We start from the raw sequence: 26,930 nt of genomic DNA on the forward strand, positions 1-26,930 counted from the left end.
GCCATCAGTAAGAACTGTTTATATGTGCACCATGAATAGACACCAACTGAATTTGAACTGTTAATAGCAGCAGTCTGCATTTAAAGTGGACCTGTGTGTTGAGAGACAGCCTTACAAGACTATCTGCAAATATATAGAGCTGAGTATATTTTTCTGTATTATTCTGTATTATAGAGCTAAATTGTTGCTTAGATATCTGTTGTCGGAGTGTTCTGCAAATATACAGAGATCAGTATATATTTTTTTGGTTTTATAATATGCACTCTGATTCCTCACATCTCTGTTGAAACTTTTCCCCACCCCCCTCCCTGTTCTTGGTTGTAGTTTAAATTAAATTTGGTGGCTATTGCAGTGCCCGCCCCACTGTAGATTTGATCTAGGACACCCCCCCAGTCCCATCTCTTTACCGCATTCTACCTAATAAACCCTTTCTGCACTTGCTTTTAGTCCTTTTTAATTTAATTACATTTTTCAAACTGTGTGTGGACTAATATTGCTACATACTCAAGTGTGCCAGCTTGCACTGCATGTGAATTGTTTTACTACTGTTTTTGCTACTTTTCTGAAAAAAAAATTGTAAGCCTGTTTCCTACCTTTCCTGTAATTAGTGTTCCAGATACAGATTTGCTGTATCCAGGACTATTTGTAAGCTTCTGAGCCCCCAAGCCTTTCTGTGTTGGAGGAGGCCTTCTAGCTTATCAGTGGGAGTGGTAAGCACTAGGTAACCTGTCTACCACATAAGGAGTGGTTCTGGCCCAGAATTTCTAGCTATTGGCCGTTTGGGCGGTCTTCCATCTCTCTCAACTTTCTGATTTGAAGGCCTGCATTTGCACTTGTTTCTGTCCTGTAACTCCTGGGCCCATCTCATTTGCTCACTCAAAAAAAAAAAAAAAAAAAAAATCTGCTTTTACTGTATTTGTGTTTCTTCCAAATTTATTTTGCTTTTGCGTCATCTTAAAAGTACTCAATTGTATTTATTACTGCTTGGTGTAACTCATTCTAAGCCTTTTAGTTTAAGCACTTGGGCTTCAGACCAGTTGTTTTACATTAGGAAAGTTTGTGGTCTGCACTGTAGTGGCAGGACAGGTAGCTTACATCCTTCTAAGTTGGGAACTGCTGATTGAGGGTTCAGTGTCTGTTATTCTAAAAGTGTATTAATTCTTTTTGAAGCACTTGGGCTTCAGGCCAGTTATTTTACATTAAAAGGTTTTGTGGTCTGCACTCTTGTGGGAGGAGAAGCTGAACTCTGCCCTTCTAGCTGGGAATTTCTGGTTAAAGGCTTATAGTGCCTGCATATTTGAACTGCTTCTTACTGAAATTGGTACAGCTTGTTTGCTGTAGCATAGACTAGATCCAGGCCTGCTGAATCTAGCTTTGTTTGAATAACTTGAGCACTAATCCAGGCATTCTTTAAAGTATTCAGTTGTATTTATTACTGCTTGGTAGTAACTTGATTAAGGTGTAGCTGTAATTCTAAGTCTTTTGGATTAAGCACTTGGGCTTCAGACCAGTTGTTTTACATTAGAAAGGTTTGTGGCCTGCACTGTGGTGGCAGGACAGGTATCTTACATACTTCTAAGTTGGGAACTGCTGATTGAGGGCTCAGTGTCTGTTATTCTAAAAGTGTATTAATTATGGTTTAAGCACTTGGGCTTCAGGCCAGTTGTTTTACATTAAGAATGTTTGTGGTCTGCACTGTAGTGGCAGAACAGGTAGCTTACATCCTTCTAAGTTGGGAACTGCTGATTGAGGGCTCAGTGTCTGTTATTCTAAAAGTGTATTAATTCTGGTTTAAGCACTTGGGCTTCAGGCCAGATATTTTACATTAAAAGGGTTTGTGGTCTGCACTCTTGTGGGAGGAGAGGCTGGACTCTGCCCTTCTGAGCTGGGAATTTCTGGTTAAAGGCTTATAGTGCCTGCATATTTGAACTGTTTCTTACTGAAATTGGTACACCTTGTTTGCTGTAGCATAGACTAGATTCAGGCCTGCTGAATCCAGCTTTATTTGTATGCTTGTTGTTTGTTTGCTTGTTATTTCCCTGAAACGCTAATTCCACCTAAAACACAGCTTTTCAGCGCTTCTGTGGATCCCTAGTGATATCTGCATTGCTTACTGTACTTATTTCCTTGTTTCACTTGAAAGAAAGTTACTGTTTGTCGTTTTTGCATTTAAGTTACCTGTAACACATTGCATTTAAGTTACCTGGCACTTGCTCACTAAAGCAATTATATAAGTCAGCACTAAAATATTAAAAGCACTACACCCTCACAAACTCCCCTTGAGTACCTCATTCCCCATTGGCCCTTTTTTTCAATTATAAAGGAATTCCCAATACTATTCTAGCATGTCCAAAGGTCAGTTGTCAGTCTCCTCTCCGGTCCAGCTGGTGAATCTGGGAATCTTGAGGCAATGTTACAACTGCCTCATGTACGCAGACAACCCTCTCCTCCTCCCAACAAATTCCAACACATGTGAGAGATGCAACCATATAGCCATACTGGAGGCTAAGCTCTCTCAACTCAGTACTGGCGAAACCAGTCAGGAGGAGAAGGAAATCACACTCACTACAATTCCAGTCTCACATAGACCTACCATGACAGCAAACCAAACACATAAACACACAAAAACATACTCGAGGCTCTAAATAAAAATCTGCCTAAGCAGCAGAGACCTCCAAAGCAGACACCCAAGCAACCGCTACCCCAAAACAAAACACGTGCAACACATAGCTCACAAAGCCAGTGTGCCGAACAGTCACAGCCCTTAAGGCTAAACAACACACCTGATACACTTGTAATAGGTGACTATCATCAGGCACACTGACGTCCCGCTCACCAGGCTGAACAAGGAGAAGGTCATGGTGAGCTGCCTGTCGGGCGCTAGGATCCACCACATAACACAAGCACTCAGGTCACTCCAAGGCAAGTACAAATATGACTCAGTCATTGTCCATGCTGGTGTGAATGACCTGAGACGCACCTCCTGGACTACATGAAAAGAGACATAGAGGAGCTCTCTGAGTATGTAGCCCAGGCCGGTATGACCCTGACCTTGAGTAGTATCTTACCCTCACCAAGAATGATGCCACAATATGAAGACAAGATTATCAATTTCAACAACTGGCTTAAGTATTGGTGTCATTCAAAGGGGATCCAATGCCTGTCAGCCTGGGATGACATGCTCGACAAGCCACGATGCTTCGCTAGGGACGGCTTGCACCTGTCACCCCTGGGCTTTCGGATATTGGCAAAGTCTCTTGCTACCCCCATAGTGCCATTTTTAGGCAAGGCTCAAAAGACAAACCCACCTCCATAGGTATCACACGGGATAAGAAATTAAGAGTAATGCTACTCAACGCCAGAAGTCTAAACCTCAAGATGCATGCACTCGAAACTCTCCTTAGCATGGAGAACATTGATATCTGTGCAGTAACAGAAACCTGGTTCAAGGCTCCCGAGAGCACCCCAGCACTACCAGGTTATACCTCATACCATGCTTTTCAACCCCAAAACTTGGACCGAACCACAAAAGGAGGGGGGAGTATCAATATTCGTCAAAGATACCCACACCTCCAGGTTGGTGGCACAGCACGAAGCATCAGAGACTATCCATATGCATCTAACAGTGGGTAAAACTGCCTTCCAGTTTATAGCCTGCTACAGACCACCCTTCCAAACCCAGGAATCCCACTCAGCCTTCCTGAGAACATTGGAAAATATGAATATCTCTCCAAACACCATTATATTGGGTGACTTCAACTACCCAAACATCGACTGGGAGCATTACTGTAGCTCCAACACCCTAGCCCAAAGGTTCCTAGAATTTATAAACTCAAATGCTATGGAACAACTTGTTACCACTCCCACAAGAGGGAAAAACATACTGGACCTGATCATCACCAACATGGGGACTCTATGTTCTAGACCAGAAGTGTATCCCTCACTGGTAAGATCAGACCATAAACTAATCTCACTGGATATTCACATCCCGACTCCACCCCCTGCCCTGAAAACCACAGTGAAAAACTTCTCTAAAGCAAATTTCACACTCCTCAAAACCGAGGTGGAATCCTTCAAAGCCCCCGGGTCTGTGGAAAATACGGCCCAGACCGCAGAATCCTTTATAAACGCATTCTATGAACACCTTCAGCAATGCATGGATCATGCAATCCCAAATAAAACCAAGATCCAATCCTCCAAAGGCAGACATCCTGTCTGGTGGACCCCAGCCATAAACAAACTATACAATAGAAGGAGGAAGCTACTACATGATAGAGCAAAATCCCAAAAGGGAAGGCATCTCTGATCAGTATTAGCAAAAAACTACGGGCACTCATAAAATCGTCTAAGGCCAGCTTCGAGAGAAAAATTGCACAGGACACTAAGGATAATCACAAGGCTTTCTTTAGTTATGTTAGGAACCTGGGTGGGAATTCCCAGATATGCTCAGAATTAGTCCAAAATGACAAAAAATACACTGAACCCACAGACATTGCCAACATCCTAGCTGACAGGTTCAGAGCAAACCCTCCCCCCACCAAAAGGGCAAATATCTATCCCAGCAGATTGCTGCCCCCCTGATATCTAAGATGCTCAGGTAAGAGCTGCCCTCTCCAAAGAAAAAAACACAGCATCAGTGGGACCAGACGGTGTCCTGGGCTGCGTCCTACATGAACTCTAAGAAGAGCTAAACCCAAACATAAAACTACTGTTCAATCTCAGCCTTACTACAGGATATGTACCCAAAGAGTGGCGTACAGCAACAGTGGTCCCTCTCCACAAAGGTGGTGCCTCAACGGATCCTGGAAACTATCGCCCCATAAGCCTGACTAGCTTGGTCTGCAAAGCTATGGAAAGGATCATCATGGACCTCATAAATAAAGATATTGGGGACCTACAGACACTGGATCCTACCCAGTTCAGCTTTGTTAAGGGCAGATCCTGCCTCTTAAACCTGGTTGATTTCTTTGAAACAGTCACCAAGGCCATTGACGAGGGGAAGGTGGACAACACAGTCTACCTGGACCTCGCAAAAGCCTTCGATACAATACCCCACTCGGGCATTATAGATAAGCTCACTAGCTTAAATATAAACCCCTATGTCACTAGATGGGTTACAAACTGGCTCAAGGACAGAACCCACATGGTTAGAATTGCTGGAGCCATGTCAGACTCCAAACCAGTTACAAGTGGCATCCCACAAGGCTCAGTCCTGGGACCTCTCTTGTTCGGTATATATTTCTCCGAGGTACAGGCCAACACGGAAGGACTGTGGCTGACCAAGTTCGCAGATGACTGCAAACTGGGTGCCATAATCGACTCTCCAGCCAACACAAGCATCCTCCAAAAGGGCCTCATAGAAACAGACAACTGGTGCCAGAGCCATGGACTCAAGCTAAATGCCAAAAAGTGTATAGTCATCCCTTTGGCAAAACAAAGTGCCCACAAATTACCACATAGGTGGTAATCCATTAAGTACAGAAGAAGTAATAAGGACCCTGGGGACCCAAGTTGATAGCAATCTCTCATTTGACAACCACGTGGCCAAAGTGGTTAGAAAAACATTTTATATAGCCCACCTAATCATGAAAGGATTCACATCTAGATCAGGAGAGGTCATCGTGCCTCTTTACTCATCCCTCATCAGGCCCATAATTGAGTACAATGCCCCTTTGGGATGTACCTTACCAGACACCTGCAGCAACTGGAAAGACCCCAAAGTACCTCACCAAGAGGATCAAAGGGCTCAAACAGATGCCATATGCTGCTCGGTTAAAGAAACTCCAGCTCTACTCAGTGGCATACCGCCTGCTCAGAGGCGATCTGTGCCTGACGTATAAAGCCATGTCCAACCCGGAATTAATGGACATGCTGCACCTCAGAAAATTCAAATCCCATCGAGCTACGCCGAGAGACTTGAACCTCAGCACTGAAATAAATAGGACATGCTGGAGGGACAGATTCATAACCCAGAGGCTCCCTTCACTCTGGAATAAAATCCTAGTCCAGGTTAGGCAGAGTCCCTCATTGACTCTCTTCAAGAGGAATCTTGATGAGTGGATGGGAGATCATAGGTTTACCTCGGGTATCACTTCTGTGTCACTGTTAGACAGAGGCACAGTATACTAACCTCGAAAAAGGGCATAGCAAAATTAGTTTAAAATGGGTGGCGAAAGCCAAACACACTCTGGCTAGGCTTATAAATGCCCTAGGGCAGATAGCCTAGTATGAACCTATGAACCTGGCTAACAACAGGAAAAACAATGCTCCTACTTAAGAGTGAACCTGCAAGCTGTTTTTGGATTTTTATTGAAGCTGCAAGCTACCATAAAAATTATAGACCAATAACTTGTCTTCCGACAACGTATAAACTATTCACGGGAATTTATGATGACAGAGTTTATAGTCATTTAGAAGAAAACTCAATTATGGCAGTAGAACAAAAGGGCAATAAAATAAAGTTATCATAGGTTCATTGGTTCATACTAGGCTATCTGCCCTAGGGCATTTATAAGCCTAGCCAGAGTGTGTTTGGCTTTCCCGACCCATTTTAAATTAATTTTGCTATGCCCTTTTTCAAGGTTAGTATACTGTGCCTCTGTCTAACAGTGACACAGAAGTGATACCCGGGGTAAACCTATGATCTCCCATCCACTCATCAAGATTCCTCTTGAAGAGAGTCAATGAGGGACTCTGCCTAACCTGGACTGGGATTTTATTCCAGAGTGAAGGGAGCCTCTGGGTTATGAATCTGTCCCTCCAGCATGTCCTATTTATTTCAGTGCTGAGGTTCAAGTCTCTCGAGCGCGTAGCTCGATGGGATTTGGAATTTCTGAGGTGCAGCATGTCCATTAATTCCGGGTTGGACATGGCTTTATACATCAGGCACAGATCATCTCTGAGCAGGCGGTATGCCACTGACTAGAGTTAGAGTTTCTTTAACCGGGCAGCATATGGCATCTGTTTGAGCCCTTTGATCCTCTTGGTGAGGTACTTTTGGGTCTTTCCAGTTGCTGCAGGTGTCTGGTAAGGTACATCCCAAAAGGGGCATTGTACTCAATTATGGGCCTGATGAGGGATGTGTAAAGAGGCACGATGACCTCCCCTGATCTAGATGTGAATCCCTTCATGATTAGGTGGGCTATATAAAATGTTTTTCCTAACCACTTTGGCCACGTGGTTGTCAAATGAGAGATTGCTATCAACTTGGGTCCCCAGGTCCCTAATTACTTCTTCTGTACTTAATGGATTACCACCTATGTGGTAATTTGTGGGCACTTTGTTTTTGCCAAAGGGGATGACTATACACTTTTTGGCGTTTAGCTTGAGGCCATGGCTCTGGCACCAGCTGTCTGTTTCGATGAGGCCCTTTTGGAGGATGCTTGTGTCGGCTGGAGAGTCAATTATGGCACCCAGTTTGCAGTCATCTGCGAACTTGGTCAGCCACAGTCCTTCCGTGTTGGCCTGTACCTCCGAGAAATATATACCGAACAAGAGAGGTCCCAGGACTGAGCCTTGTGGGACGCCACTTGTAACTGGTTTGAAGTTTGACATGGCTCCAGCAATTCTAACCATGTGGGTTCTGTCCTTGAGCCAGTTTGCAACCCATCTAGTGACATAGGGGTTTATATTTAAGCTGGTGAGCTTATCTATAATGCCCGAGTGGGGTATTGTATCAAAGGCTTTTGCGAGGTCCAGGTAGGCTGTGTGGACCACCTTCCCCTCGTCAATGGCCTTGGTGACTGTTTCAAAGAAATCGACCAGGTTTAAGAGGCAGGATCTGCCCTTAACAAAGCCGAACTGGGTAGGATCCAGTGTCTGTAGGTCCCCAATATCTTTGTTTATGAGGTCCATGATGATCCTTTCCATAGCTTTGCAGACCAAGCTAGTCAGGCTTATGGGGCGATAGTTTCCAGGATCCGTTGAGGCACCACATTTGTGGAGAGGGACCACTGTTGCTGTACGCCACTCTTTGGGTACATATCCTGTAGTAAGGCTGAGATTGAACAGTAGTTTTATGTTTGGGTTTAGCTCTTCTTGGAGTTCATGCAGGATTTGCCCGGGACACCGCCTGGTCCCATTGATGCTGTGTTTTTGCTTTGGAGAGGGCTCTTACCTGAGCATCTGAGATGTCAGGGGCAGCACTCTGCTGGGATAGATATTTGCCCTTTGGTGGGGGTTTGCACTGTACCTGTCAGCTAGGATGTTGGCAATGTCTGTGGGTTCGGTGTATTTTTTGTCATTTTGGACTAATTCTGAGCATATCTGGGAATTCCCACCCAGGATCCTAACATAACAAAAGAATGCCTTGTGATTATCCCTAGTGTCCTGTGCAATTTTTCTCTCGAAGCTGGCCTTAGATGATTTTATGAGTGCCCGTAGTTTTTTGCTAATACTGATCAGAGGTGCCTTCCCTTTTTGGGATTTTGCTCTATCATGTAGTAGCTTCCTCCTTCTATTGTATAGTTTGTTTATGGCTGGGGTCCACCAGACAGGACATCTGCCTTTGGAGGATTGGGTCTTGGTTTTATTTGGGATTGCATGATCCATGCATTCCTGAAGGTGTTCATAGAATGCGTTTATAAAGGATTCTGCGGTCTGGGCCGTATTTTCCACAGGCCCGGGGGCTTTGAAGGATTCCACCTCGGTTTTAAGGAGTGTGAAATTTGCTTTTCTGGGCAGGGGGTGGGGGCAGGATGTGAATATCCAGTGAGATTAGTTTATGGTCTGATCTTACCAGTGAGGGATACACTTCTGGTCTGGAGCATAGAGTCCCCATGTTGGTGATGATCAGGTCCAGTATGTTTTCCCCTCTTGTGGGAGTGGTAACAAGTTGTTCCATAGCATTTGAGTTCATAAATTCTAGGAACCTTTGGGCTAGGGTGTTGGAGCTAGAGTAATGCTCCCAGTCTATGTTTGGGTAGTTGAAGTCGCCCGATATAATGGTGTTTGGAGGGACCTTCATATTTTCCATTGTTCTCAGGAAGGCCGAGTGGGGTTCCCGGGTTTGAGAGGGTGGTCTGTAGCAGGCTATAAACTGGAAGGCAGTTTTACCCACTGTTAGTTGCACATGGATAGTCTCTGATGCTTCGTGCTGTGCCACCAACCTGAAGGTGTGGGTATATTTGATGAATATTGATACTCCCCCCTCCTTTTGTGGTTCGGTCCAAGTTTTGGGGCCGAAAAGCATGGTATGAGGTATAACCTGGTAGTGCTGGGCTGCTCTCGGGAGCCTTGAACCAGGTTTCTGTTACTGCACAGATATCGATGTTCTCCATGCTAAGGAGAGTTTCGAAAAGTGCATCTTGAGGTTTAGACTTCTGGCATTGAGTAGCATTACTCTTAGTTTCTTATCCCTTGTGATACCTATGGAGGTGGGTTTGTCTTTGAGCCTTGCCTAAAAAGGCACTATGGGGGTAGCAAGAGCCTTTGCCAATATCCAAAGCCCAGGGTGACAGGTGCAAGCCCCTAGCGAAGCATCGTGGCTTGTCGAGCATGTCATCCCAGGCTGACATGCATTGGATCCCCTTTGAATGACACCAATACTTAAGCCAATTGTTGAAATTGATCATCTTGTCTTCATATTGTGGCATCATTCTTGGTGAGGGTAAGATGCTACTCAAGGTCAGGGTCATACCGGCCTGGGCTACATGCTCAGAGAGCTCCTCTATGTCTCTTTTCATGTAGTCCAGGGAGGTATGTCTCAGTTCATTCACACCAGCATGGACAATGACTGAGTCATATTTATACTTGCCTTGGAGTGACCTGAGTGCTTGTGTTATGTGGTGGATCCTAGCACCCGACAGGCAGCTCACCATGACCTTCTCCTTGTTCAGCCTGGTGAGCGGATGTCAGTGTGCCTGATTTATAGAGTCACCTATTACAAGTGTATCAGGTGTGTTGTTTAGCCTTAAGGGCTGTGACTGTTCGGCACACTGGCTTTGTGAGCTATGTGTTGCACGTGTTTTGTTTTGGGGTAGCGGTTGCTTGGGTGTCTGCTTTGGAGGTCTCTGCTGCATAGGCAGATTTGTATTTAGAGCCTCCGAGTATGTTTTTGTGTGTTTGTGTTTGGTTTGCTGTCGTGGTAGGTCTATGTGAGACTGGAATTGTAGTGAGTGTGGTTTCCTTCTCCTCCTGACTGGTTACACCAGTACTGAGTTGAGAGAGCTTAGCCTCCAGTTTGGCTATATGGTTGCATCTCTCACATGTGTTGGAATTTGTTGGGAGGAGGAGAGGGTTGTCTGTGTACATGAGGCAGTTGTACCATTGCCTCAAGATTCCCAGATTCACCAGCTGGACCAGAGGAGATTGACAACTGACCTTTGGACATGCTAGAATAGTATTGGGAATTCCTTTATAATTGAAAAAAAGGGCCAATGGGGAACAAGGTACTCAAGGGGAGTTTGTGAGGGTGTAGTGCTTTTAATTTTTTAGTGCTGACTTCTATAATTGCTTTAGTGAGCAAGTGCCAGGTAACTTAAATGCAATGTGTTACAGGTAACTTAAATGCAAAAATGACAAACAGTAACTTTCTTTCAAGTGAAACAAGGAAATGAGTATATTAAGCAATGCAGATATCACTAGGGATCCACAGAAGCGCTGAAAAGCCGCATTTTAGGTGGAATTAGCGTTTCAGGGAAATAACAAGCAAACAAACAACAAACATAGAAACAAAGCTAGATTCAGCAGGCCTGGATCTAGTCTATGCTACAGCAAACAAGGTGTACCAATTTCAGTAAGAAACAGTTCAAATATGCAGGCACTATAAGCCTTTAACCAGAAATTCCCAGCTCTGAAGGGCAGAGTCCAGCCTCTCCCCCCACAAGAGTGCAGACCACAAACCTACTTAATGTAAAATAACTGGCCTGAAGCCCAAGTGCTTAAACCAGAACTAATACACTTTTAGAATAACAGACACTGAGCCCTCAATCAGCAGTTTCCAACTTAGAAGGATGTAAGCTACCTGTCCTGCCACCACAGTGCAGGCCACAAACCTTCCTAATGTAAAACAACTGGTCTGAAGCCCAAGTGCTTAATCCAAAAGACTTAGAATGATAGCTACACTTTAATCAAGTTACTACCAAGCAATAATAAATACAATTGAATACTTTAAAGAATGCCTGGATTAGTGCTCAAGTTATACAAACAAAGCTAGATTCAGCAGCCCTGGATCTAGTCTATGCTACAGCAAACAAGGTGTACCAATTTCAGTAAGAAGCAGTTCAAATATGCAGGCACTATAAGCATATCTCTAATCTGCCTCCTTATGGTTTACAGAGAAGGGAGCTCCTACTGTATTGTTACTTGAGAAAGTCTGGCAGTTGACAGTGACAGAAACCACACTTGATCTTAAGATGAAGTGAGTACTCCTTAATATGAACTAGTGAACAAACTGTCCAAATCACTGACTGTACAAAGACTGCTAATGACACTGAGAACTGTAGTGCTATGGTGCAGTTGCCATCATTAACAGCGATTCGGTAATTTTAGGTGGTTAAGCGCATTACAGACTCAGTTTAATCAATATAATTAAAACCACTTTGAATGGGATTGAAACAAAAATTATTACCTCCTATAACTGCAGTCATATCAAGTAGTACTCACTGTAAATAAAATTAAAAATTAAAAGGATAATAGAACTCTGTCTAGAATGTCTTGGTTAATAATTTTCAAGTGTGTTGTTAGAAAACTCCAGTTAAAATTGTCCCAACAGCTCACTCTGGACGTTAGTGGAAACAAAAAAGTCAAGGAAAAGAAAGAAGAAGGTGACATCAGACTGGGGGCATTGTGGGAAACAGAAGCCTAGTCTGAAATGCATAATCAGTTGAGACTTGTTACACCACTATACCACATGGGGTAAAATTGCTTTCAGTGAAGCAATAGCATAAATACTGTATAGAAGTCCAACTTGTGGAATGTATGAGTTATTCACCTTGAGCTTGTAGTCTAAGGGAATGTCTTAGCACTTATAGTGTGATAGTTCAGACAAATGAGTGCCATGTCAAAGTAAAGTAAAATACTTTGTTAGGGCCATGGATAATTCTGTGCATTTTATTTGGCATCCTATTTCTGGTTAGTGAAAAGAAGTTTCCTTTCTGATTATCATATGTAAACACTGCCTGAAATAATAGCAATGCTATTAACAATGTTCTATAAATTAACTAAAGTAATGCATTATATAGTAACCTAATATATAATACATAGTAACCTAATGTGTAATGCACAGTATATTTACACTGTGTGAAAGAATGTTATGTACGGAGTTAACCTTAAATAACAGTATTTTACTGTACTCCAGTCCCTATGTGGCAAGGCCTTATATGCTGTCCTGTATTCATAGACAGGATAGCTCTATGACAAGTATACAAATCATTTGTGATCCCTTCACAAAACAGTGATTACAAATGGCCAAAACTTCTTAAATGTTAATAGCATTCAAAAGTAAAAAAATTTAAAAAAAAGCATTCTTGCAATGAGGCAAGCTTCTTGCACCCCTAATACATCCCCCCTGCTACTTATATACACCAACTCCAAGGCTGCACCATCATGGGCAGATGGGAAATCCCTAGATAAATAAAACAAGCTGTAAATAAATATACAAGAACAAAAAAACTTATTGAGAAAACCACTTTATGACACAACGACAAAGCTTTCAGGTAAAAACCCTTCTTCAGTGCATAACAGATGGGAAATCCCTGCTGTAGCAGCCATTTGTCTTCATGGTGAAAAGCCGGCCAGTTGCATACTAGTGATGGCCCAACTGAGTGTCAAACCTGTCTGCCAGGCAGGACAGTATAGCAACATGGAGTACATTGTGCACGTACCATTGTTTGTGACAGCTCATAGTAAGTAAGTAGAATGGACATAGGTATGTCGTACAGTATAGAAAGACCAAGAATGGGCCTTGAGGTTAACTAGCATTAAACATTTCATTGCTGCCTGGTAACCAGTATGACCTCTAAATCTTCCAACTTAAGGTCATTTAAGGCTCCCTGGAAGTATCTTAATGCATTAAATACATTGTTAACCTTAACAGCTATCTATTGTCCCTTATTTTATGAGTGATTTGTGGAAGGCGTAATGATTCTAAAAAATAAGGCATCCAATGTATACAGATATAAAAGGATCAAATAAATGACTTAAATGATTTTTATTACTTATACACCCCGATTGTTTATATTTTACTATGGTTTTCCATCATTCCGATGTCCTGACAGTCAGACAACAGACTTCTGACAGCAATACTATACACATCATTTGGAAATATATAAATGTTAAATAAAAAATTTTTTGAAGGAACACTGCTGTATATAAAAATCTCTACACAGAAAAGTATCTCTTCTAAAAGGCTGACAGATCATCTAATGCAGAACAAGTTGTAGTTTGTCATTTAGTTTAAATGACTCTTCATGACTTCAGGGACTTTGGCATGCCAGGCCTACCTGTCAAGAATTGCTTATTTAAGTTCTGGCAATTCGTATTCCTTACTTCATTAATGTTGTCATCCATCTTAGGCACTGCTGCCCCATCTTCTTTTGCCATAGCTTTTTCCCAATTCATGCTGTTCAGTATTGAATCTTGTCTTTGCATTAGGTGGCCAAAGTGTTTGCTTTTCGGTTTTACTGTTGAAAAAATATATTTTGATCTTACTTGCGTACTGCTTCTTGCTGTGGGATGGATCTGCAATGTTCTTAAGACACTCAGTCTTGCTGGCTGGAATCAAAGTCTGGTTATAATTGCATTCACAGTCTGTTGCATACAGAAACTTGCAGAATATACACTGATGAGAGAATATACTTTGCAGCACTTGTCTTTAAGAGCAGTAACCAATAACTTTTATAATAAATAAAACTGGACAAACGTTGCAGCTTAAAAGTACTGTTCCAACTTTACTTCTCATATAGTACAGATGATGTGAGAGATATAACATTTACCTTGGGACTTGTGTCCCTACCAAACCTCTCTAACCTAGCTGGATTTATACAGCTCTTTATATACAGTTTTAGTCCTGTAGAAACAATACTAAGCTTCCTTGTTTAACAATGTCTTGTAAGAGACCAGCTTTTCTGACAGTGTGAATATCCTGTAACAGTGTCCTGATGTCCATGTAGAAAACATATTTTTGAGGAAACACATTGTCTGTATTCTATTTGAATCTGTGTATAGAAACATATGTTCTTATGTCAATGCTGATAAGCATATCCTGTTTTTTATGCAGAAAAACATATTTTTGAGAAAACACATTGTCAGAGATCAGCTTTTCTGACAGTGTGAACATCCTGTATTTTATTTGGATCGTTGTATAAAAAACATCTGTTATCCTGTTTTTCCATGCAGAATAACATGTCATTGTTCTTTAAAAGCAGATTTTGCATTTTTGTTCTTGCATACATCCTGTTTTGAGTCTGTAAGGGAAAATGTCCATTCTTTAAAAGCAGATTTTGTATTTTTGCTCTTGCATACATCCTGTTTTGAGTCTGTAAGGGAAAAATGTCCATTCAGCAGATTCCTTTTCCAAGCCATGGTCATTTAGTATGACTGCTGATCACATATTACTTAAACTTTGTTTCTGCATTTAAGCAAGCCTTTTCTTTCAGCATATTTACAACATAATTCATTTCAGATTTATATTCATAAAATCTAACAATTCCCTCTGTTTTAAACATACTCAAAACATTTTATATAGAAAACACAAGAAACAAACCTTTAGTTTGATACAACAAATCAAAATGCAATTTTACATAGTTAATACAATGATATTAAAGTATTACTACCAAAACTGAATGTATTTAAAACTTTTTCTTTTGCAGACCATTCTGTGAAAATATTTTATCAGTTATGAGCTGTGTCTGCTTTAATGTTATTTATTTTTTTTTAACTTGATCAATTTATTCTTTTGCAATCCTAGAATTTCATTTATGACTTAGAACTGTTCCATTAACTCTTTGCAACTGTTGAATTAACTATAAGAGACAGTAACCATGTGCTACTGCAAGCATTTATACACTACTGAAAACACACAATTTCAATGTCATTTTAACCATAACATTGTGGTCATGTCTTTGAACTGCTCATTAACATCTTGGTAAAGTACTGAACTGGGCTTAGATAATAAATATTTGAAAGCAATTATTTTACTGGGATAAAACCAGTCATATTACAACTTGACAAATTACTTTTGAACTTATTACGATGTATCCTGTACAGTATGTATTTACATAGACTGTTTGCTGTTCATGCATTTCAATCTAGTAGGTACCCTGGACCCATTTTTTAATTAAATATGGTTTTTCACACATATTTATTACTAGACATTAATCTCATTTGTACTGAATTATTCTGCATTTGTACATACAAAGACTATAAAGTACATTTAGTTTAATCTTACAAATTTAATAACATTAATATTAAGCAAAATCTTGGAAAATGTTTGTCTCTTTAGAAATATCTAGTGGAACTGATACCATATCCATATGTCCTGTTATTTTAAATTACATACTCAGCAATTAAAAATATTCATGCTTTTTTATACCAACATTGTTTTGCCAAAAACATATTGAAATAGTGACCATTCTTGCTATTAGAAACATTTATGCATTTTTGCATATCTTTATTCTCTCTTGTATAGCTTTAATCAATTTTAAGCCATCTCTTGGGTTGTAAATACAATTTAATTCTAAACAATATAATAATAACCATTATGATAGCTATTAACAACTTGTAAAATATCTTATCCTGTCAGGTTTAATCCAGTTTACCAGTATTTCTAATACACTAATACCTGTTTTTCCCTCCCCATAAAAGAGTATTGTCAAGAAGGAATGAGATATATATTTTTTTTCTTGTAGCTTTATTTTAGACCCTTATTATTTATTTTTATGTAGCTTTATTTCAGACCCTTGTTCAGTACTGCTTATACAGTCAGTGTAAAACTGAGAAAGTGCCCCTCCCTCTTATACAGTCAGTGTAAAACTGAGAAAGTACCCCTCCCCCTGTAGTACTTCAGCACTGTTTACCTGCCCTATGCTGTGAATAGAATGTATGTCAGCTTAACACTATGGTTATACATTTATTTTATTAAATTATGAACTTTTGTCTGATTTGATAATTTTTTATAAAGCTTTTGCTGTTTACTACCACTAGTAGGCATTTACACCCTCCTGCATAATTGATTTGAACTGTATATATACTATAGCCCATTTGCTGGCTGTACTTGATGCAACTGAGGTTTTTTTTTGTCCTTTTAACATTTACTTGCAAACAGATTATCAGTGGCATCTATGCACAATTGTGGCATTTTATTACAATTACCAAATAGTGTTGCCTGTAAACATTTTAACAATTATGTTTTAATAACAATGATGCTTTAGAAAAACTCAAGCTACTTATCTGGCAATCAGTCTTGTTGTTTATCTTATCTTTCCAGCATTTCCTGTAACTATTCATTCAGTCTAGGAAGGTCTGAGCTCACATTTCATACTCTGTAAACTATAGTTAATTCTTTTGGCATTTTTCCTTTAATGTGATTGTGATTTGCATAACTATGCATTTATACAACATAAATAGACATCATTTTACAATTACCTTACATGGATTTCAGTATTTTTTTTTTTTTATTTATTTAACTATTTAACTGTCCCGCCATTAATTTTACAAAAACTGTTTGAATAATACCATCTGTGATTTTATTTATTTTTAAAATTCAGAACTTTAACTGTTTGGTGTTACTATATAATTATAAACAAATTGTAAAAAAACAAAATAGATATTAGTTTAACCAACACATTTATATTTATATTATTTATATTTGCTGTTGTCTGCCTGTTATTCCTGTGTATTGTAACAGATGTACTCTAGATGAAAAGAACACACATGCATGTCTGTCTTGTATATGTATATCTTTATACAAGCATGTCATGTCTTGTGACTTTAAATTTTTACTCTTATTAACTATTTTTATTTAATTTTATACACTAGAACAATTTTGTTTACCTTTTGACTATGCTAATGAATGGTATTCATATGCTTTACTTTACTGTAGTACTGATAGATGTCTTGCTTTAACTGAATGAAAGTAAAACATTTAAGAATGATTTGTCCAGACATCAGATTCTACCATCCTACCATGTATGTTTAACCATTTTCAAAACATAAACATATTATAAAATATATTTCTTTTGTACAGATTAACTGTGTATGCAGGAAATTCCCAGTCTTTGTCAATTGAGCTAATTTATTTCCTTTATCCTGCAACTTCTGTTGAATTTCCTTATAGTCTGCTTGATATGTCTCAGGAGCCTGTTCTGCTGAATCTGAAACTCCTATGCACTTTTGAAAAGATGTATGTATAACTTGTCTAAGCTTCCTGAACTCATTGTGTCTGTCTTTTAGAAGTTTACTACATTCCTTTGTAACAAAATGTACTAGGGGTTCTATCAGTAACTGATTTGACTCACATGTGGTGACAGGACATAGCTCTTCAACATCAGAATGTAATTCTTTATCATGAACAGATCTGTCTTTACAGTCTATTTTTTTCGCAATATGATGCAATATTATTTTATGGCATAATACACAAAATGCAGTTTTTGTTGAAGCACACAATAAACATGTGTCATATTTCACATGGTTTTCTTTGAGATACCAGTCAAATATTGTAATACATTTGCATAATGCCTTACTATCAACCTGCCCTAATAAGGTTTTACATTTGAAAATATCCATACTGTCTAATCTAATATCCAGACTGTCAAATATCCAAACTGTCGAATAGCAACCATACTAAAAAATGTGACGTAGAAAAAAGTCTTACCAGTGAGCAAGAAAACAGGTGATCAGGGTGTTGTTGCAGATGGCTGGAAATTTTTCAAAGTCACTTGAGAAGCTGGGAAAGCACAACAGGCAGTGGACTGATGGGCTAGTGGATATCCCCCTTTTCTTGAAGAATTTATGGCACTGCGAATTTCTTGAACTAGTCTCACTCCGGATTGTAGACGTCTAAAAAACTTTACTACTGCAAGCTGCATAAACTGGAATACTTCTGTTCAGAATTGACACACACGTACAAATGTTAGTTACTGCAATTTAACTGAAGTGACCCTCTGCAGGGCTTACCATCACTCCTCCTGTGGTTGAATGCAGATTGTAGGTTCAAATGCAGACTAGCTTGCCATTGAAAAAATTATATGGTGCTAGTCACTCAGCTGCCTCGCCATTGAAAAAATATATTTTGATCTTACTTGCGTACTGCTTCTTGCTGTGGGATGGATCTGCAATGTTCTTAAGACACTCAGTCTTGCTGGCTGGAATCAAAGTCTGGTTATAATTGCATTCACAGTCTGTTGCATACAGAAACTTGCAGAATATACACTGATGAGAGAATATACTTTGCAGCACTTGTCTTTAAGAGCAGTAACCAATAACTTTTATAATAAATAAAACTGGACAAACGTTGCAGCTTAAAAGTACTGTTCCAACTTTACTTCTTATATAGTACAGATGATGTGAGAGATATAACATTTACCTTGGGACTTGTGTCCCTACCAAACCTCTCTAACCTAGCTGGATTTATACAGCTCTTTATATACAGTTTTAGTCCTGTAGAAACAATACTAAGCTTCCTTGTTTAACAATGTCTTGTAAGAGACCAGCTTTTCTGACAGTGTGAATATCCTGTAACAGTGTCCTGATGTCCATGTAGAAAAACATATTTTTGAGGAAACACATTGTCTGTATTCTATTTGAATCTGTGTATAGAAACATATGTTCTTATGTCAATGCTGATAAGCATATCCTGTTTTATGCAGAAAACATATTTTTGAGAAAACACATTGTCAGAGATCAGCTTTTCTGACAGTGTGAACATCCTGTATTTTATTTGGATCGTTGTATAAAAAACATCTGTTATCCTGTTTTTCCATGCAGAATAACATGTCATTGTTCTTTAAAAGCAGATTTTGCATTTGTGTTCTTGCATACATCCTGTTTTGAGTCTGTAAGGGAAACATGTCCATTCTTTAAAAGCAGATTTTGTATTTTTGCTCTTGCATACATCCTGTTTTGAGTCTGTAAGGGAAAAATGTCCATTCAGCAGATTCCTTTTCCAAGCCATGGTCATTTAGTATGACTGCTGATCACATATTACTTAAACTTTGTTTCTGCATTTAAGCAAGCCTTTTCTTTCAGCATATTTACAACATAATTAATTTCAGATTTATATTCATAAAATCTAACAACTGTCAGGTCTTCCAGTGAACAGCATGGATTTATTTCCTTTAGTACTGACTGATGTCTTCTTCTTGCAATCCATGGAATTCTCAAAACTTGTCTCCAGTACAACAGTTCAAAAGTTTTGTTTTTCTGCTGCACAGCCCTATTCTTACACCAGTAGTCACAGTTCGTGTATTACTAATGCAAAAACTTTAACTTTGACTAGATGGACCTTTGCTAAAAATGTGATATCTTTGCTGTATAAAATCTTATTCAGATTTGCCATTTTTTGTTTGTTTTTTCAAAAAAAGCAAGCATCTGTTAATTTCATGACTGTTGTTACCGTCTGCAGAGATCTTTTAAGCCCAGGAAAATAAAATTTGTCACTACTTCCTCTTTTTCTCACTCTTTTTGCAAGGAATTAATAGGTCTGGACAGCATCATTTTAGCAAATACATAATAACAACCTTACATTGTTTTTATTTTCCCACTCGAGAATACTTGGGGGGGGGGGGTTGAAGTTATGCAGCAGGTAGCAGTTCATAAGTCTGGTGATGATGGATTTGTATCTACTGCTGTACACATCAGCTGGAACCTGACTGCTTTTTAATTATTGTTTCCAGAATCTGTTATTACACTGAGCAGTCAGGTTCCTTTAACCTCTGTTCTTTGCAACTGCATGCTCTGTAATTGTGTATGCCAAGAGTATGTTGCAGTTTTTGTTTCACTTTTCCCCACAGTTGTGTGTCCATGATGTTTATATATATATACATATATATATATATATATATATATATATATATATGGTTCTACCTGACTTAGTCGACAGCGTAGAACACCGACAACGGAATCCCGAGCTCCAGAAGATCGACAATGAAGAAGACCGACGTGAATCGTGAGTGCCAGAACATCGACAATGCAGAAGACCGACACGACGGATGACAACACCGACGCCGAGGATGCCGACATGGGAAAAGGCTGTGAGTATGCGTGACGGACGTTAGGGTGCGAGTCAGGTAAGTGTGGATATTGACGGTCTGTGGGGATAGGGGTGGGTTAAGTGAGTTAGGGTTAGGAGCGGTTAGGTAAGTGTGGTAGGGATAGACTTTGGGATAGGGGCGGGTTAAGTGAGTTAGGGTTAGGGAGCCGTTAGGTAAGTGTGCTAGGATAGACTTTGGGTTAGGCGCGGTTAAGTGAGTTAGGTTAGAGCGGGTTAGGTACGTGTGCGATAGTGACGGACCTTAGGGTTAGGTTGTCGATAGTTGTGTCTGTAAGGTTTAGTGTGGGTTTGTAAGGATTTTGGTGTGCTTGTGTTGTGTGTGTGGTTTGTGGAATGGGGATGTGTTTTGTTTTTTATTGTTGTTATTGTGGTGTGTGCAGTGTATGGGGTTTCGTGTTTGTGTACCGTCGGTTATTTTGTTGTCGGGTATGTGAGGTTTCGTGTTAATGCACTGTCGATTATGTGGTGTCGGTGATGTCGTTGTCGGTGTTGTGTGGTTTCGACTATGTCAGGTAGAACCATATATATATATATATATATATATATATATATATATGTGTGTTTGTTCACCCATATATACTGAAAATTCACTATGTCGATCACTGTTATGCCAACCACAGGTAATCGATGGGCCGGTTTGAGATTGCTTGTACAACAGTGAAGGGATTATGCCTTTTCTCTGCTGTTGCAGGATATCGGAGTTGGGTTTATAATAATTACAGGGGGTGTGGGATGTGCAAGGGTGCTTTACTGAAAGGTTTTGGTTTGCATGTTCTGGGAATATGTCCTAAACCATGTGCACTTTTCTGTTGAGCTTCTAAAATTGATAAGATTACATTGATCATATGTAAGTTGATCTAATGTTCGTTAGATTGACTTAAACCCATGTATATATTTTTATATATATATATATATATATATATATATATATATACACACACACACACACACACACACACACATGGATATGTATGGCAGTGGGGGTGGGGTGGGGGGCAAAGTCCCCTACATAGAAATGTAAAACATCTATTCTCCAACAAAAAATACTTTTTTTCTCTTTTTTTGCAGTTTCAATTTATGTTTCTTGATTTAGGAAACTTGAAGTGTAACTCATACTTCAGTGATACGATATTCAGCAGTTAGGTACACAAGTCTCAGGATGTAACCAAGATGTTCGTCTGGCTTTTGCTTTCCTTGGTAGTCAGATGCCAGTCACAATGGAAGAGTCCATCTTTAAAGGCTAAGACGTCACATGCAGTACCAGGAGGCATTATCTCATGGGTTCTTTCTGGAGCCCTACATTTCCTTGGGACAATTATTTTGAAAACAAGTATATAAAGGAACATGTGACATTGCTAAATAAAAGATAAAAATGTTATGGGAGCCAAGGTCATCTTCTACTGATAGCTATATTTACTTGCTAAACTAAGCCCAAGAGGCTATGTGGTATAATTACTTTTCTACTAAGTTAGTTCCACAGATCATGGAAAACTGATTTTCATATAAGTTGTCAGTCAGATGTACACTGACTGACCGTGATACCACTGTGAACTTTAAAAATTACAGTACTTCATAATAGCTGATTTGTTTGATGTTTCATCCAACAAACACCATACCAGTGCATAGCAGATGATGATTTTATGGTAGGCAAAGCAGCAGGTGTAGCATCACCATTCATTACCTAAAATAGCTTAGTACTGACTGTACTGAGGAAAGACACTGGTTACTGACAACATACCTTGCCTGGATAAAAAAAAAAAAAAAAAAAAAACATGGAATATAATCGTTATGCAAAGTCAAATGTAAATGTTGTATAGTTTATTGTAAAAATACTCAAGAACTTTCAAATATCATTAAAAGAAATGATAGCATTCATTTAGTAAAAAGTTTCCCACATCAGTAGCATATCTTTAAAAAAGTGGTGGAGTTGCTTGGAATTACTTGTGAGTTAATGTCACTCACACACACACACACACACACACACACACACACACACACACACACACACACACACGCACACAAGCCCTCATGTGCAGACAGACTCACTCACACACATGCTGTTCATCTTTCTTGTACATACTAAAAGTAAGGCTTGCTAGGAAGAAATTCGCATTATTTTCTTTACAAAGTCAACACAGGTTCATACTAGTCAGTACCCCCAACACTCACCCCCCCAACCCAAACTGTTCTTAAAATGGTCCTTAATCAGGAAAAAGTAAATGAAACACATTGGAAAAGATGCTAAGAAGACGGAAAGAAGTGAGTCCTATCTTTCTTTAATATTTAACATTCCAGGCAAAGGGGATGTAGAGTTCTTGGCTGCGCACACGTAGTAGGAGTTAAAATGTTAATGTATCATTTTTCTTGGAGCTTTCAATGATTTACCTTTGAGCTGTCAGTAGAGTGAGGTTTGTTTCGGTTCAGACACAGGCATCACATTACTGCTAGTTCAGGAGCAGGGAATGATATAAAACAAGTGTTCACAAGTTGTACATTATGGAAATCACCCTTAATTACAAATTCTATATGAATTATGAAGATAAGTCAAAAGATATTATAGCGATGACCAACAACGTCAGTGTGATATACTGAAGATTTACTCACGGTTGGTGTGGTTTAATCATGAGGGCAAAGCCCAAGTGATTAAACAAAGACAACCATGAGTAAATCTTCAATATACCACACCATGGAGTCGGTTCATGCTATTATAAAATGACATTATTTAAAAAAAAAAATTCTTAAATAATATTGTTGTATGATGGCTCCATGGTGTTCTTACACTTTCCCAGGATATCCCGCTGCTTTTTTGATGTACTGCACATCCGTATGTGACTTTCGTTCCAACGCTTACGCAGTGCATCATTGTTGTGTGATGGGTGCTGTATATAGGAAGCGACGGACACTTTGAAGGCACAGGAGAGACAGGACATGGACAATAAAAGGATAATCAGCTACGTTTCTCTAGTTTTTCATAACACGCCTGATTATTCTTTTATTTTTGTCTGTCCCGTCACTATTGTTGCTTTCAAGTGTCCAGTTTTGCAAGTTTATTTTACGGGAAGGAAAGTGAAATTTTTATGACATATATTAATGGAAAAAAGTCTTGGCCACCGGACCTTTTTCCATTAGTATATGCTCGTATTTACAACGGGCAAGCTGGTTGGGTTGACCAGTCAGCGTGCTCATTTTGGAATGTTAATGGCCCGTCATTGTATAATAATTTTTCATTACACTTATAGAAAACAAAACTAAATGTTATACTTAACAGTAATTGTCTCAACAGTTTGTTGTTATAAGAGATAATGTGAACAAAATATATTTCAATTTGTAACTGTTTTTATATCTATGCAGAGTATGGGAGTGGTTCTATATGTGCTTGTTTGTGGAGCTCTGCCATTTGATGGACCAACACTACCCATTTTGAGACAGAGGGTCCTTGAAGGAAGGTTTAGGATTCCATACTTCATGTCAGAAGGTAAGAGCTGCAAGTTAGGGTCTGCTGCTTCAGTAGATGTTTACAAGTGAGTGTGTTTGGAGGAACATGCATGTGCGAGCAGTAAGAGATAATAAACATGAAACCTCAGCATGTTTTATAAAAGCGAATGATATCACTTCCCCCAACAAGAGAGTCTCTCATCAGGACCATTGACAAAAGATGGACAGAAGAGCTGTGTCATCTCATTGTGAGAAGTTCAAGAAGTGAGGCCAGAAAAACTACACTTCCAGCTCTGCACGTAACATACATACACATACATACACAGACATACACACACACATATATATATATATATGTGTATAATGTATGTATGTATATATATATATATATATATATATATATATATATACACACACACACACATATATACATATACCCACACACACACACACACACACACACACACACACACACACATATATATATATATATATATATATATATATATATATATATATATATATATATTTAATTTGCAGAATTTGAAATTGTGGTGTTTTGGCCATTAGTCAACATGAAAAGATATTAACAAAAAATAGCTGATTTACCACTATGCTGGTTTAAGCAGAATGAACCATGGTTATCACAAGTAGTGAAGCCAACCTCCCTGGGTATGATCAACACTATTTGATAGAAAAATGTTGTTTACTTATAAAGTTAACAGTCAGTATGTTAAATGCAGAAAGATAATATTCAAAAAATATGAGTGTGTCACTGCAAACCAGTATACAAGAACAATATAAAAATAAGCCTTGATTATTCCTAATGTATATATGTTTGGGGGGAGATCAGTGTCCTTCTGTACAGAGCAGCATATGTATTTTTCTGTATGGAAATGGGCAGCGTTCTTTTTTCATACCTATGTTCACTGTGAAAGTGTTAGAGGACCTGTGATGTAAAATGTATATTTCGCTGCCATTTATTTATGAATATAGCCATTCCTGATCACCTGTCATATATATACTTGCATTTTACATGCAGCAAAAGGAGATGCATAATTTCTGCTGGGGTACTAAGCTTGCAGTCATGATTAACTGTTTACTGATATGTACATTTTATAGGTGATACATATTAAAATCATACCAATACAGTTGTGCTGGTATAAAGATGTTTAGGATAAGAAGTGAGCTCCAGTGTAACTTAGACTGTGCTGGATGTTTATTAGCTTAACATTAAGAAGAGCGAAGTAAGCAGAGGGAAGCTAAGAAAAAGGAGAGAGAGCATGAAAGGAAAACATGGTGTGAACAGACGTGCCATGAAGAGCAGAAGGAGACATGAGTTATAATGCTTCAGGGAAGGCATATTTCAGTTTGGAACTGTAATTGTGTACTTCCTATCTTAAAAAATCGTGTTCAAGTGTATCCAAAGACCAAAAAGCAAACAAGTCGATATTAGCGCTTTCATTCACTTATTTATTACGTGAACTTCCTCAGAAAAACAGTTCCACTCATTCATTCTTCCTTTTATACTTAATCAACAGGAAATGACATCAAATCCACTTCAAATATATACATATGTATAAAAAAACTATTATATAGTTTAAATTATTGTTAAATATAATAACTATTTGTTCAATAAAAAACATTTTAAATTTATAGCCTCATTGAGTCCTGGATATTTATCAGCCCCTGAAAATAACTGCCATAACGATTCTTTACATTCCAGTGCATTATTTAAATCACCACCAAAAATGATTTCATTTTAAGTTTGGAGTCTGTTTCGTTGTTGTGTACTTCCTATGGTACCAAGGAAGTAAAGTCCTGACTGCCCCAGATGATCCAAGACAGTTTTGAGACTCTGGTTTTGAAGGAGCGACCTGGGGTAGGGTTAATGAGTAGCTATTAGCTTGCATATCCTGGGAGAGGGATGCCATTCATTACATTGTTGATACCAACTGAAGGGCAGGCAGGTCTCCCAACAAGGAGTAAATGAGTCAGACATGTGTTTGTCTCTCACTTCACATGCAGTGTAATGGTCACTGCATGTTTGTGTAGACGCATGTTCATGTTTTGGGGATAGTGCAGCTGGCCCGAGCTTCAGTGGGTGTAAATGCCAACCAGCAGTGAGGGTGGTGTGTGTCAGGCCATTATCCGAAAATTCCCACGTCTGCCTGAATGATGAACATGTCATGACCAGCTCTCACATCAGGGTACTGGTAATGAATACACGTAATCATCAGCAGTGGCCCAGATGATCTGCAGGTCTAAGAAACCATAAAAAATGATTATATAAACAACTTACATTACTGTGTATGGATTAGGTCACACAACACCTTTTGCAGCTTTTGTTTTGTGTCTGAGTTCCTTCCTAATTATTTGCTTATCCTAGGTAGTTTAACTGGAAGACGATTACATGCTTAAGGCTGGTAGTAGCTAGGGACCATGGCAGAACTCTTCATAGACCATTTATGTAAGAAATGTCCATTTACACCATCTATACCAAGGGGCAATGAAGAACAGGTAATGATTTTCTACAGGGAAGTACATAATCCAACAGCAGACTGTTCTTAGTGTTTTATATTATGCACAAGTTTTCTTTATTTCATGAGTAAGATGTTAAATTGAAATGTGCATTATTGCCATTGGATATGTAGTTACACTATAATGTACTTGTGCTTTGAGATTTTTACATGTGAGACTACAGGCCTTGTGTGGTCAGTTATGTTAAATTCTGCATGTATCACAGCACACCATGGAGTTTGTTTATGTTGTGAAATATGTGTATTTGTTTTGAAAAGAGGCAGAAGTGAAGGACTGTGGTTTTGCTTTGCTCTACACGTAGTTACATGTTTTGTTTGGTCACCTAAAAAGAAGTTTGTCTCAAACACTTTGCTAAATAGATTTAATACAGTGATAGGCAATGTCTGTCACTCTGTAAAAATTTTTTTTTTTCCTTGCCATTCTGTGTTAGCTGTATCATGCTGCTAAAAGTCTGAAGATATCTAGACTCACTGTCTGGAGTAGTTTTTTTAAACTGTGATGTTCCACAGTTGCAACAAATGTAAGCATTTCCAAATTGTACACAATAGTCCTATTTCTTTGCAATAATACTTTCAGAATTACAAAACATGTGTGCTTCATGCTAGGTTTAGGTAGATATAGTTTCCATAATTATAATCTGCATGTTACGTAATTTGTTTTCTGGTACCATTAGTCATGTAATATATGAATTACTTGGAAACAGTTTACTGCATTTAATCTTGCTAAAAAAGAATGTTAATAAGCC

The 26,930-nt window shown here is 38.9% G+C and overlaps 1 protein-coding gene across 1 annotated transcript in view; it reads left to right on the forward strand.

The window, feature by feature from the left end:
* Positions 1 to 26,930, forward strand: part of SIK2 (salt inducible kinase 2) — an 811,735-nt gene that overhangs the window by 614,684 nt on the left and 170,121 nt on the right. Inside the window, exon 6 of the mRNA XM_044080995.1 lies at positions 23,561 to 23,684. Within this exon, the coding sequence (XP_043936930.1) occupies positions 23,561 to 23,684 (124 nt within the window). The remainder of the gene's footprint in view (positions 1 to 23,560; positions 23,685 to 26,930) is intronic.

This window comes from Protopterus annectens, chromosome 8.part0 (genome assembly GCF_019279795.1).
Source record: "Protopterus annectens isolate FY-2018-M chromosome 8.part0, PAN1.0, whole genome shotgun sequence".
NCBI lineage: Eukaryota > Metazoa > Chordata > Ceratodontiformes > Protopteridae > Protopterus > Protopterus annectens.